We start from the raw sequence: 15048 nt of genomic DNA on the forward strand, positions 1-15048 counted from the left end.
AAACTGCAAAATTTGTTTTCAAATCTGTTTCTCCATTTATTGATCATTCTATTTGGGCTGGGTTAAGAGACTTACCAGATGCCTTCCTGGTGCTTCTCAAGGATGAAGCAACTACTGGCAACCCATCCTGTGTAAGATCATACAGAATGAAACATAGGAAGGTAAACTGAAGAATTGCTGGTCTTCAGTCCTCCCCTTCAACATACTAAATCCAAAATGAGGTAAGGCCTTAATTAAAGCCTTAGCTGACCATTAAATTTTTAAATAAGCTCTTCAATCAGTTCAGAATATGAAAACAGAGGTAGCACCCAGGTAAGCCAGATATGTAAAAAGTTTTGCTTAGGCTGGTGCACTCATCTTTTAGCCAGCTATAAGGTACTGTCAGCTATGTAATCTTACCCATTTCAACACTCTACATGGTCAATCGGATGGGAATTCTCTGAAAGGACAGTTCCAACATCTCTTTAAGTTCCCATTCTCTGTTTTGAATCTTTAATTATTAAAGCCAGGCACACCTATTTACCAAAAGAGCCCCCAAAAATCAAAAATTTGTAATCATAGGCAAGTTCTCACTGTCCTCAAAATGGAAGCAGGTACTTCATACACTTAATCCTAAAATAAGAATTTAGACAAGAAAGTGACACAATCAAGTATCTCCACAGAGCCAGTCAAGGCAGCACTGCACTGTTAACGGGCTTAACGAATTCCAACTGTCTGCTACGCAAGCAGAAAGACACAGACCTGACCTGATGACAATGAATGCAGTCACTACTGTTCTGGTTGAACAAACTCTCATTTAATCTTTAAATGACAACCCCATCAATGAATAACAATAAGGCATACAGGCAACTGTTTTATATATAACTGTCTGAAAAGACAGTTAAGATAATGCTGTGGCTCCAGAACACCTTCCGTTCCAAAAAGATTACTGGAAATCACTACAGTGACCTTGGAAATTGTCAACTCCAAAGAGAGAGAATTTTTTGATACAACAAAGTTGATAAGATTATGCCACGTCTGCGCATAAAAAGGACAAACTTAATCCGCTACTACAAGGGCTTTCTGAACATTTACTTGCTTCCAAACAACTAGATGGAGGCTTCCACCTTAGTTTTCTTCCTCAAGGAATCACTCATTTACATACTCATTTACCTTCCCCCACTAAGTTTTGAGAACTCTCCAGTTTCACATGAAAACTTACATACTTGAACACACATGCACACATATTTGTTTTCATTCAAGTTTATTCCCCACTCCACATAGTCAAAAGCCTACATTTCACAAATCACTTGGGAATTCAGAGTGGTTCAGATAAGCAACCCGCTGTTGCCTCACCAGAAGACCAACTGATCAACACACTCCTCTTCCAACAAAAACATACCTTTCCTACCCAATCATTTTGCTGATACTTACCACTTCGGTGTTCCAAGATTACTGGATCCAATGCCAGGAAATGGCAGTTCTTTAACAGACAGGGAAGGGATGGAAGGCAGGCAAGGCCATTTTGATGGTGGTCAACATTTAAGTAAGATTAGGTCCAAGGGGAAGCCAACTCTTTGTATAATCAGTGGCATACACTGACTGCTTTGAAATCTATCAGAACTTTTGTCATTATGTCAACAGATCCAGGATTCCAAAATGCTCAAAGACCTAGAAGTATTTCTGTGCTTCTCATCTTGCATTTATTTTAAGGAAAAGTATTTTTAAAAATATTTTAAAGAATGGCTGGCATAAGGTAAATTTTCTAGACTTACAGGCTCATTCAATTCAGATGAGAAAACTCCTGCAGCAACAGAGGGAATTTCAGTGCTCCTTCCCTCCTCATAGGCTGTAGTGAATGTCCTGGACACTGAAGAAGAGATCTCTTGAGAACCACAAAAGGAAGAATCTGAAGCTACTCCATGGCAGTGTTTGCATTTCTCAAAGGCTACTGGAATTTTTTCTTCTAGAATTAAAAGAGAAAAGAAAAAGGTGATAGCAAAGCTGGAAAATGATTTTTGGATTTTTTGTATCTTGGTCACATTTCAACGGAAGCAGAAAAAGGTCTCTTGTATTTGAACAGGCACCTGCACAGGCAACTCTAAGAAATTACTGTCCATAACTGATCTCTAAGCAGAAGTCCAAACTGATTACCTAGGAGTTCAACCTCAGACATTATTTATGCAAAACTTTGCCAACTAAGAAATTTTGACTACTGTATTACACCAAAGTAATAAAAGTACAAAGCAAATGATAATTCGTTGCTCTTAAACAGCACTGAAGTTCAACAAACATTGAGATCACTTTATCAATACTCAAAACATACTAAGTGCTTATTACATTGTCTGTCTTCAAAATGCTAAAATCTACATGTATCACTCCAAATCAATTTTAAACGTCTAAAGTAATTTCTGATTTATGAAGGCTACCGTTAACTACCAAGTAATTATCTTCCAGAGACCTTTCAGATATGGGCTTTTTCAGCTGTGTCCCCGTAAATTCTCCTTTATTTCTACATTAGAGATTTCTTTTGACCAAGCAGGCTCTAACTACAAAGTTGTAACTATCCAGACCAAAACAACAAGATTTCAAACAACAGGTACAGCATTTCTTGCGGTTACTTATTCCAAGCCTGACATTTCTGCATTGCTACTATGTGAATGGAGTTCCATGATTCACATCAATGATTTTTACATCAGCAAGTCTTGGCAGAAAGGTCTGGCTCCTGGCACAGAAAGTAATTCACTGGTCCTTCCTTCTTTCCTCTCCGCAGTTACCTGAGCTGAGTGGAGTGCTGACGCTCACTGGTGCATGAGTCACTCTGGGCGTTTTACAATCTATATCCCTGCAGTAGTTCTCGTGCTCGTAGGGGATACTCGACAAATCTTGAATATCTGTCACTGATCTGAAGTATTGAAAGATGTTCTGACAGTTAGAATAGCCACTTCTTACACTTGTGAATCACTAAATTCTGCTATTTTCAGGTTCTTTAAATTTTAATTTTGTTCAGTCTTATCTAGTTTTCCAGAAGGAAGAGAGACATTCTCTTTGAAAACTTCCCACAGAATTCTTGGAAGGCTAAAGATCACCATCTTCAATAATCTTGCAAAGACAGAAAAGGTTAATTATTTGCTTTCCCTTCCTTTACAGGATTTCTTAATTTTAATAATTCTCCTATAAAAGCAAGCTCAGGAAACTGCCTCCAGAAAGGGCAAGAACTTCAAACGTGAACCACTGGGTAGAAAACTCTCTCCAAAGCCAAGGGAAGACCTCAAGGTTTAACAAAAATTAACGATCCATTAATTAAGACTAAATGTAGGTCTTAGGAACTTTTAAAAGAATTACTCAGATAAACTGAAACTGCTGAAGAGCTGCACAGGTAGTGTTGTCCACTCAAGCTACAAAAATTCTTAAGTGGCTACAGGACTGGGATTGTATTAAGCAAACCGGTATCTTCTGCAGATATACCCTGGATTACATTGTCCTCAGAAGACCATGAAATGAACAGACGTCTACTGTTACCAAATCAGTAATTTCTATGCAAATCTCCATTATCTGTAAAAAGAAATTAACTTTACTAGGTAAGTCACAAACCTATTGTGCAAATTCTTCCTGAGAATCTTAATCACAAGGCTACTTTTGTAATAAAATTTATTTAGCCATATACTAACGATTTGCTCTTTAAAGTAATTTTATTTCTCCTGTGTAATATGGACAGAAGAAACAAGGAATCCTAACACTTTAATGTAAAGAAGCACACCCAGATTAACACTAAGTTAATTACTTATGAATATGAAAATATTTCAAACTAAGGACAACGGTACGTGATACTCTTTTATACCAATCTCCCAACTCATCACGAGAAAATATTCTTTCAATACTTCAGATAGTTTTCTCTCTCTCAGCTTTGGTCTGTCTCATCTTCCTGTTTTGCATCAACACAAAACTTTTACAATGACAATGACCAACTTGCTAAAGTTTTGATATAAAATGGTCTGTGGTTCTTACACATCTTTTTCTTTGCGTTCTTCCTGTGGCTCCCACAGTATCACTTCTCGTGCTGCTTCAACACTGGAATGAGGGAAGAAAGGTCATATTCATTAATCCTCTCAGAGAATCATGAAAATAGATTTATTATTTATTATTCGTTTTGTTTCCTCTCAAAAAGTTTAAAGGACTACTTTCTCTCTGAGGTAGACTGCAGCTTATAAAAAAAATTTTGCTTAAAACCTTAGAAGATGGAGGGTGCTAGGAGAAAAATGCCATTTTAAGCACATTATGGCTTTGTGTCCGGTAAGGAGAAAACTTCTAATTGACATATGCAGTTTCAAAACAAAACTGAAAGTTAAATAAAAATCTACGAATATACATCACTACCTTGTTTTATCATCCTTTCATTGGTCTGCATTGTAAACCGTAACAACTCCATTCAAGGTCAAAGAGGTATTCAAAGGGGATTAGTCATATGGTCAGAAAGCAACAAGTCCTTTCTGTCCTGCTGGCAAAAGCTCAATTCCTAAGTGAAGGGAGCAACCAAAACCATTACCTTTTACTTCAAGGCCAAGTATTTACACGCTTGCTGCCTACCTTTGACACTGGTAACTCAGTTCCTCCAGTGGAGGGGAGGGAGTACAACACTGACAGACAGTACAACCAGCTCTCACTCCCACACTTGGAGAAAGTGAGCAGCTGCTAACTCTGGAGGAACACAAGGAAAGCTGAGCTACAGGGAGGGAAGGGGCTTTTAAGCCTGAAAGCCACTGCTGAAAGACCCTCAGAGCGAGGACTGTTCCTCTTTAAGTGAAAGCACCCCTTGCAGCATGAGGTGGTGATTCTGGCCAACATCTCTGCATACTAGTGGAATATAAAATTTACAAAAATACCGGTTATAAACACCTCATGTTTGACCGATGAGACTGCAAGTCTCAAAGCATGGGCTAATGTTATCTGCAGGCAAGATGCAGTGAGCATACTTGCATCGGATTCTTCTCACGGGAGGGGAAAAGGCATGATCTTCATGCCACCTGAGCTCCAAAACCAAAGCACAACAAAACTAGAACAGATGACAGAAGTCTTAACTTGAATTATCTTTGCTCTGTTTCATACTGTAGTTTATCAGTGTAAAAGGAATTATAATATATACATGATTTATTTTTCCTATTTTAGCTCCCTCATTAAGCAAAAGAAAAAACCACTGAACACTGTAAGAGACAAAACCTCATGAGACTTGTGAAAGTCTTTTTAGTGTTTTCTTCACAAGAAACTATGATATGTAGATAATCATTAAAAAACACCACTGGCATCTTATTTATTAGATACATAAGCAGAGTTAATAGAGCGCACACTTTATAACCTAATTTATGCTTGAAGTGATGATGAAAATAAGTCTATCTACCTGGCTACAGGCATATGGCCAAGTTGATTCACTCCTAGCGTGTTACTGCCAGAGTTCTGCACCGCTGTGCTGCAGAATAGTAGTTTTCCTCCTGAATACAAATAACAAATGTCCCGTTACTGGGTTTTGCAAGTACAAAAGAAAGCGACACAACTCATTGAACAGGAAATTGCAACTTCATTAAATTTTTTAGTTCTTGTGACCTTTGTCGTTGCCAAGAGACCAATGTGTTTTAAAGATGCATTTTCATAAACATACCACGGCTGCCAGACAGTCAACCACTGAAGCACTGGGGACTATCACAACATTTACAAATTTGAGCTAAGAGAGCCAACAGACTAGAGAAACGACGATGATCCTTCCATTATTCTGCACACACACAGTCAGCTCTTACAGTTTATAAGCTCAACATCCTTCTAGCAATAAGAATATTAATGTGTAAATACAAGTCTAATTCAGTTTCCAGCACCATAGCAAGTTGCATAAAAAGATTAAACTTAGCCCTAGGGTAAAAACAAAAAGGTTGCAAACAAGTTTTGTTTTTTTAACGGAAATACAGCAAGTACATAATCATCGCACTCTAACAGTATTTCAGTGACTGCAATGCCCAAACCTCATCTTCCAAAATCCTGTGTCCTGAACTCTCACTAAAATAATGAGGAGTAAGAGACCAAGTGACCCTGAAGAATCAAGCTCCAGCCTTCTGACAGGAGCGCTGCTGACAAAATGTAAGTGCAACAAGACTCCATCTCCCTGACTCAGAGGTACCTTCAAAAGAAAGAGCACATTTACCTGAAACCTGAATACCTGATCCTGCATCTTCAGGTAACCGTTTCTGCAAAAATCCTTCACAAGCATCTTCTGATTTGCCCTCAGCATCTGAGGTCTGAAGGGGGAGAAAAAAGGAAGCAAATTCAATTTCTCACAGGCAAGCTGTGAAGGGCAGGACAACTCTCACAGGATGATGTTCACAACAATCAGAATGGAGAGACAAAGTTTTCAAGAGCTTATCAAACAGCATGGATTGGATTTAACAATCCACACAATAATTTCAAATCTTCAAGAAATGAATGAAGATTGTTTTAAGACTATTGAGTACTATAATCGATAGAGCTGTGAAGGACAGGCTGAGATTATCAACTGCCTGAAACTTTTCTCAGCCACAGATTACGTAATTTCCTAGTAAACAAATTAAGAAAACATGCCCCTGGTGTTTTGGGAGTCTGGGTGTTTGTGGGGTTTTAGTTGTCTGGGTTTTTTTTTTTTCGGGTGGGGGTATGTGTTTTAAAGGAACAGAGTTAGAATTTTCTTACTTTTACATGAATCTTTATTTGTAGACATTATTTCAAAAGCAAAGAATAAAAACTGTCATTCTCCCATTTTCTAGAGCTCTTCTTCAAATCAAATGGGAGCATAATAAAACCACGTTGTGTAACTTACGTCCAAGGTTCTTGAGACAGACTTCATTCCTGTCTCTTCTGTTATTTTTACCTCTAGTTCTGAACTTCCCTGAGCAGTAGGAGGAAGGAAATAGTGACCATCAGGAGTCAAGAATTCTTCAGACACATCAGGACATGAATTAAGGGAACAGTGTAATTCCCTTGAATGCCCCTGTGAAAGACATCATCATTTGAGATGCTTTCTCCACTCTCCATTAAAGAACATACATTTTAGTCAAAAATGTTAAACAATACTGCATCAAATTGAAATTTTATTTCATTTGATCACTCTGAGTTTCAACCTACCTCCTGCTCCTTACATTACCTTGATGGTTTATAGAACCAAACAAAAAAAATAAAGGGGATGGGAGGAGGGGGATTGTTAGTCAGATCACAACTGAAAAGATCAGCTGTCTTGGTGTGCAACATGGAGAGACCAGGCTAAACTGTTTTACAGATAACTAGCTGCACCTAGGTTTCTTCAATTGCTATACATACTCTAGAGAGATTCTCAACTTGTTGAGGAAGGACTGAATTCCTATGAATGGCTATTCCAGACTCTGCTTGTTCATCTTGTGATGGCGACTGGCAACTTCTCCCTAGGATGTCAGAAGGGAACAAAATTATTAGGCAAAAAAATAATACGAAGTGAGTGATCTGACCCACTGATGGGATATCAATGAGAGTTGATAGTAAAACGACATTGTCTGCCAGGAACATGGAAAAATAATGACATTTAAATGCTCACATCGTTAACCTAGGCATTTGAAGCTTTCCTTGTTCCTTTATCCATAACTATTACAAAAGCACCATGCACTATGCTACTACAGAAAAAGCATCTCTGTAGTCCAATTGAAAGAAATAAAGTGTGAAAGCATACTCGTGGATTTGAAAGGTTGGGGTCTCCCATGCTGATACATGGTAATCAATGACGATGAAGGGTCTCCAAGCTCACTGGACATTACCTCCACCTATTAACATGTAATACTCATCTTAGTCTATTATTTATGTTTACCAATGACTGAGTGATTGACCTGCCCTGGAGGCAAGACTCTGGTAGACAAAATTGACAATTATTGTAGCAAAAATCACAGAAGCTGAAATCTGCTGGGAGATGGAAAGAGACAAAAAGAGAAGAAATTATTTTTTGTTTTTCAACCTTACCTCCAGAACTTCTGAATGCAGACTCCAGATCACTCTCCTCAGATTCAGATCTATGCTCACTGCCCAGATCCCAAGGCTCAACATTATCACCTGTCTGCCACCTGTATCTTTGTTGGTCTTGACTTTTTTGGACTCTAACAGTGACATGTTGAAAGGCTTCCTTTATACTCTCTGCTTCACTTTCAGATGTACATTCACTGGCTGGATATGGAGAGCCGAGTTCTAGTTGTCCTGAGGCCACTCTTCTGGCCATTTGCTTTACTTCAGCTACACAAAAAGAATAAAATTACCAGTTCACACGACAGAATCTGGACCTTCAAAGCATTTCCTGTGTTCCACTGTGTCTGCAGACTTAAAAATGCTAAAGTTACAGCCTGTAAACTCCTTTATCATGAAAAGAGCTAAACACTTCCTTCCATTTTAAGGAAAGCTTAAAACCTACATAAATTGATATGGACAAGTCTTCACATGAACAATTTTTGTTAGTTTGCATTCTCTGTTATTCATGCCTGTACTGCCATCCACTGGTCATCGCTATACTACCATTTCTAAATTCATACGCTGTCCCTCCCTTACATCCTCCAAAACAGGGCTACAAATTCCTTGATCTTTATAACCAAACTGTCTTAATGTGGTTGTGATTATTTTATGCCCTGAACGTGCAAGACACAGGATCCTACTCATTTGGTTTTCATCCAAGAACAGCCTAATAGAGCTTCAGCAATTAAGGCACACAGACCTTTAAGTAACAAAATGTGTTAAGTTTTAATGCACTGCACTGCAGTTAAGACTTGCTAACATTAATGCCAAGTTAAGACCGATTTACTTACTCCTCCATTCTGATTGCATCATCCTTCCCTTCTCACTTATTTTTGTACTGTAAATTTCAGATCTTGATTTCGGATAGCACCTATAATAAGTCGTTATGAAATTCATCAAACTCTGTTAATGCACAAGCGTATCGTGTTAAGTATTCCTCAGTCAGTAAAAGACTAGAAGTTGTTTTAATGTTAATTAAAAGGCTGAGAGCACACATGTTCTAAGAACCCAACAGAACTAGCAGATTGAGCTGTCAGAAGCTCAGAAAGCACGGACAGTTTTTTAGGTCTGTTACAGATTAACCAGACAAGCTGTACGTTAAAATCTGTATTTCAAAAGCTGTTAACTGCCTTCAGATGATATATCTATACAGACACTAACAGACAATGAATGCTATGTAGATATGTTTTGTTCAGGTCAGGAAGGAGATCAGTGGACAACTGAAGATATTCAGAAGTTCAGACTTGTGTAACAACAACCCTACCACCAACCCAATTCCAATCTAGGGTTCATCCACTTGGTCATCTAACCACATGTCAGCATCTGGCATATTTATGTTCTAACCAAGTACGTCCTTTACCAACGGGCCTTACTGATCCACCGGGTCATGAATCAACTTAAAAACTGCAACAGTTTTCCCGACTGATTTGACCCAAACATTGAAGGAGGTGCCTGTCCCCATCTTTCCAACTAGTAGGATACATTAATTTGCACAAGTTTTGCTGGGTACTTTTAACATGTACTTTCCACCCATACTTGAGAAATACCAAGGGATGACATTAAAAAGCACAGCAAATGTAACAAAGTAACATATGCTCTGTTGTCACTGGGTTTAGCAAGACTGTTCTACTCCCACAGCCCCTAACATAGGTCCTAGACCTACACCTATGAAAGCCAAAGCACTTCTGCTGAGAATTGAATGAGGCTGTGCAGAGAGAGAACCACCCTTACTAGTAACTTATTAGATTGCTCTCCTTAGGCACTGTTACAGTTTTGGATCACTGACCTCCATCAGAGAGGCATTTGGAATCTGTCTGAACACCACTCTTTAAAAGTAACTGCCCTGTCGCAGCAGTTACCCTGTCAGCTCTGCAGCTGACAATGACTCACAGTAGGGTCCTAAACGGACAGATGGCTTACTGAAAAAACGTTTAATGCCATCCTTGATCCTGGATGTGTCTACTTTTGACCGTGGCTGTAACAAGATGAATCTGCTAGAGTTAACTCTTCTGTGAATACAAACAAAACTCACCACCTCTCTTCATCACTTCCACTTGCTGCAGAAAGTGAATCACCTCCTCTCTGACACTGCAAGTTGAACTTTTTTTTGCATCTTACAGATACACATGGGAGTAAATGCTGAAACGTGGCCAACAAGCCATCACTCAGCACACGTCAAGCATTCTGGTAATTACTTGTTGAGCTGTCTATGAGATATACTAAGAACTGGACCGTGCAAACTTTATTCCCTAGGTTGTATTTTAGTAGCACTGCTCATGAGAAAGGATGACAACTCCAGGCCTTAGACTAGTGAAAACTCTGCCCTGGATTTATAGCAGGTTTCATATAGCAGGCAGACTATCATAACATGTGAGATGAGCAGATACATACATGAATTTCTCTCTTTCTCTTTGGGCTAAGCATGTCAACTACTTATATTTAATAATGAAAATGATTTAGAAGCCCTTACTAATGACAGCTTAACTAAGTATACAAACAAAAATCTTGCTCCGTTTGCCCTTTTCCCTGACAGTCCCATCTCCATTTTAGTACAGGATTTTATTCCCTCCTGAGCCACTGGACTAGTATCTTGCCGGGGGGGGTGGTGAAAAAGAAGAAATAATACTATTGCATTGCTGAGCTGACTATTTTCATTCCCATATATAATGCATATGGTATGCACATACATTTTAAAAGACAGATCCATCCCTCCTCTTGGACACCATCCATAACTACGTCTCTTTACCTGCTAAGGAATACAGAAATGATAAACACAGTCACCCAGCTCAGCACTTTACCTCGTGGTCTAGGCTTATGTGATCATCCAAGCTTTTCACCACACTGAAGCCGAGATCATGATGGTTGTTTTCATTTTTACTCTTACTCCTCTCATGAAAGCCCTTCCACTTTTCATTTTGAATTGCCTCCATTTCCTGTGCTGTCTTTGAAACAGCTTGGAAATTGTCTCCACCCAATGCTCCTTGTGCCTGACATGTTATTGGTGGTGGAATATAGTCACTTGATGGTGGACCTACAGCCTTCCATAAAAAAGTATTAACTCCAGAAAAAGGGTTATTGGTATTTTGGGAAGTATCATTAGATCTGTTCCAGTGTCTTTCTTGAAAAGTTTGCTTAGAAAGCTGATTCATTGTGATTTCCTGGAGCAGCTTCTTTTGCTTTTCAGTGGCCTCTAATTTGTCCAGTTTCTCCTCTGTTCTGCACAGGGAATCCGCTGCCTGCTGCAACATGCTTTGAACAATCTTTAAATTAAGGACACATTTGCTGACATGCTGCTCATTTTGGGACAGACTACTCATTCTTCTCCCAGCATCTCCTCTCAGCTGTGCCGGTATGCACAGGTCAGAGGCCTCACTTATCCTCTCCTCCTCTTCTGTAGTGTACTCTGTACGCGATTCCGAAAAGCCACCTTCCTCATAAATTGGCTTTTCCTCACAGTGCACTCCAGGGGATGCATATAGGTCTCTGAGGGTAGCCCTATCTTCTTCCTTTTGCTGCCTTTTTTCATCCTTTAGAGTTTGACCTAATCCAGCTCCTTCTTCCAGGAAGTCTTCATGAAGTTCTGGATAACTGGCAAAGATTTCATTGATTTCAAAGCTACAGAGGCTGTCATCCGCCTCACTCACACTGAGGGTCGTCTGGAGTTCAGAAGCTACATCACAATTTTTGTCTAGTGCAACTGGCTGTAGACTGGTTGACGTCTCTTGGTCCACTAAAGCACTATTCTCCTCAGGAAAAAGAGAGTACCTTGGGGCAGCAGAGCTGTCTGAAAAATTTGATTTTAACTGTTAAACCATTTCTCCAGATGTCCATCAAACACACTGCTTTCGTACATTTAGGAGTTAACACCTTTTAGAGACTACATGAGCAGCATTTAACACCTCTGCTGAAAACAGTGTGCCTGAACTTCAATTATTAACCAGACTTATAGTCTTGAGTTTACATTAACAATTAGGGCAGTAGCTAGAATCCAAAGCTATTGGATTCTATTCATTTCTATTTTCAAACTATGTCATAAAAATCTGTAAGTGTTCACATTTTAATTATTTATATTAGACCTTTATGGACTGAGGAACATGCTAAGTGGAGGACACATGACATCTTGCTAGAAGAAACTCACCAGCCTTGGTTGCCTCTTTTCCCTGCAATTCCTGTGTTCTCTTCTGGTAGCTAAAAGCTGATGCCAAACAGATGTTCACATCTGCAAAAACAGCGGGTCTTTGTGCTTTTGACATTTCATCAGCATGACCAGTTTGAGACTTAGTTAAGTCCTGTAATACAGAAAAGAGAGTAAAAGACAATTGTGTTTGACAGTTCAATGTCCCTACGTTCTCTTTTAAGGTGGTTTGTCTCTATGATCAGAAAAGGATGCTCAATGTTTAGATTGCCTCCCACCTAGATTTAAGCAGAACAACTTGAATCTGAATGGACACAAATCTCTGCCATTTTAAATACATGAAAAGCTACAATCCTGGAAGTCACCTTTAAGTCATTTTTCAGTATATATTGAATATCCTGAAGTTTCATGGAGCGGTTCTTCTGTTTAGGTTCTAGCCCTGACTTTACGATACTGTAATAGGGCATAGGAAGTCTGACATCTGCTTCTAACTGTTGTCCCGAAATTATGAGCTGTTTAATAACTGAGTCTTCAACACCCTTCCAGGGAGGGGTCTCTGCAAGACATAAATATAGACTTTATGTCACAAGCTGTATATCAATGTTGATGAAAATAAAGAAAAAAGAAAAAAAGAGAAAAGAATCAGAGATACTGAAGCATTATTGTCTGCACGTTCCCTCATTTACAACTACCGTCACAAACCAAACGAGCACTCAGTCCAGTCTGGCATCTCCTCCTTATCTTATTTCAACAGTGGATGCTTTAAAGGGAGCTGACAGCAATCTCTAGAGACAGTTACACTGTAAACTATGCTCTGGATTCTTCATTACCAACTAGCTAACAGAGGGTTTAATTTTTAGGGTAATTGTTTATCCCATTTCACTGTCAAAATATTCAAAGTCAATACATAACATACATTACATTATCTGTAATAACAACACGTTATCTGTGAGTTATCTTAGTGATGAAAAAGATGAAAGCTGCACAGGCTCATTTTGCACATTGCAAAGAGTTAACTGAATGTTTTGTTGTCCTCGTATGAAGAGGAAAGATAAACAGCAGAAAAACACTGTACACAAAATTGTATCTCTCTAATACCAACCATTAATCTCATGCTTTAGTTATGCAATTGTAACTTTTCTGATTACATTTTACAGAAGTTTCCAGTAGTCTTTGCTGTTGTCATTAACATTTGGGGTTTTTGCCTGCAGGGTTCCTTCTCCAAGTTAACTCTGTATGAGCCGTGACAGCAAAGTTCTGTCCAGACACACAGGGGAATTAAACAGACATTAGGGGGCTCACAGTCTGCATTGAAAACATTCAGTGGGTCACCCTAGTGACAAAAGCCTAAACCTATAGATATACCTGTCAGGGCCTCCTGCACTACTGTACAGAAGCTATAAATATCCGATTTGACCGTGACAACTTTTTCAAGGATTACTTCAGGAGAGCACCACTTATACAGCTGGACTGGGACAGGAATACGTGTCAGATCACTGTGTTCTCCACCATCTTTGCTGTATAAAGGGAAAAAAGTTGTAAATTGGGACATACAGCACACTCAACTAGAAGGTATATCTTTTGGAATTAAACACCTGAATTTGTTATATCTGCTTTTAGTTTAAATACCTAAACGGTCCAGAGCATACCTGCAAATAAAAAAGTGTCATATTTTCACACCAGTAAGTGTATTTTGGCACATTACAGCAAAGACTTTCTGGCGAAAGTAAGACCTCTTTTAACAAATTTAGACTCAAAAAGAAATCAGAGAAAGTTGAAAACTTCCCAATAGGAATTTTACAAACAATCATTTAGCTCTGGCCAGCGTTCTCTGACCATAGACGAAATACAAGGAGGTGCCACCTAGCCTGTCAACATTTATTTTGCAATTTATACATATGTCTAGAAGGTAACTTCCTCCTCACATTTAACTATAGGGTTTTTTGTTATTCATTTCATAGTAAGCTGTATCTGAAATAGCCAAGAAATTGCCAGGATTTATTAACAAATTGAGTTTGCAAGGAGGTTAGGAAGTCTCTTGCTCCTTTCGGGACATTACCATCAGCAAATTTTTGTTTATTACCAATTTTACTCTCTTGCTTTACAATCTAATCAGACTGCACTACAGGAAAGAAATAAAAAAATGTATATATGTAATAATTTACCTAGATGAAATGAATGGCGTCCCTCATAAAAGAAATACTCTTTTTGTCACTGGTGGCACTTAATTACTACCAGTTCTACGAGGTGTGGAATCTTCAACCATTTTAGGTAAGCCTCCGTAAGCACAAGTTCAGTATAACAAGAGGAGACTTAAATTATTTCTAGCCCAGCAGCAGAATTAGTGACTCAAAGAGGAATTTCATCTCTGTTCTGTAAGATTAGGTTCTATTTCCCTATGATGGTATTTTCATACTGTGGTAAAGAGCTGCTTCTCTTACTAGTTTCTATTTTCAGATACTTATAAACACAGAAACTAAGTCCACCTGAAACTTGCTGTATTGCCTGTGGCAAAGTTAATTTGGAGTTCTGTACTCCTGTAACTCTGTTGCCTGACTCGGAGGCAGGAGTCCCTAGTCATCAAGAGGGGCACTTCAGCACAATTTAGCACTAAATGTGACTTTACTTGTGTTTGTCCCTTTCACAGAAACAGTGAGGAAGTTCTTTACCTCTCTATCATGTATTCCAAGTTGCATAGCTTTGCCTCACCAGAAGAAACAATTTGAATAGCATAAGAGGTAACTGAACGGTGGATAAATCCACGGGAGTGTAGAAAACGCAGAGCGTCATTAATTTGAAGGAGCACATACAAAATTGTCTCCATGTGCAGTACTGGGAATTCTGTACGCTGAAAAAAACCAGAAGTACCAAATTTGCATTGCAGGTCTTTAAAGCTT

At 38.8% G+C, this 15048-nt stretch overlaps 1 protein-coding gene across 1 annotated transcript in view; it reads right to left on the reverse strand.

Annotated features, from left to right (window-relative positions):
- The window catches only part of TEX14 (testis expressed 14), a 33161-nt gene that overhangs the window by 6289 nt on the left and 11824 nt on the right, over positions 1-15048 (reverse strand). The window contains exons 9-24 of the mRNA XM_009323804.1: positions 14821-14999; positions 13517-13668; positions 12517-12707; positions 12151-12305; positions 10810-11796; positions 10049-10180; positions 8808-8887; positions 7978-8244; positions 7312-7412; positions 6866-6985; positions 6167-6260; positions 5375-5465; positions 3988-4050; positions 2757-2884; positions 1755-1945; positions 76-127 (exon numbers count right to left, since the gene is read on the reverse strand). Of these exons, the coding sequence (XP_009322079.1) occupies positions 76-127; positions 1755-1945; positions 2757-2884; positions 3988-4050; positions 5375-5465; positions 6167-6260; positions 6866-6985; positions 7312-7412; positions 7978-8244; positions 8808-8887; positions 10049-10180; positions 10810-11796; positions 12151-12305; positions 12517-12707; positions 13517-13668; positions 14821-14999 (2983 nt within the window). The remainder of the gene's footprint in view (positions 1-75; positions 128-1754; positions 1946-2756; positions 2885-3987; positions 4051-5374; positions 5466-6166; positions 6261-6865; positions 6986-7311; positions 7413-7977; positions 8245-8807; positions 8888-10048; positions 10181-10809; positions 11797-12150; positions 12306-12516; positions 12708-13516; positions 13669-14820; positions 15000-15048) is intronic.

Source organism: Pygoscelis adeliae, unplaced genomic scaffold (genome assembly GCF_000699105.1).
Source record: "Pygoscelis adeliae isolate BGI_AS28 unplaced genomic scaffold, ASM69910v1 Scaffold290, whole genome shotgun sequence".
Classification (NCBI taxonomy): Eukaryota; Metazoa; Chordata; class Aves; order Sphenisciformes; family Spheniscidae; genus Pygoscelis; species Pygoscelis adeliae.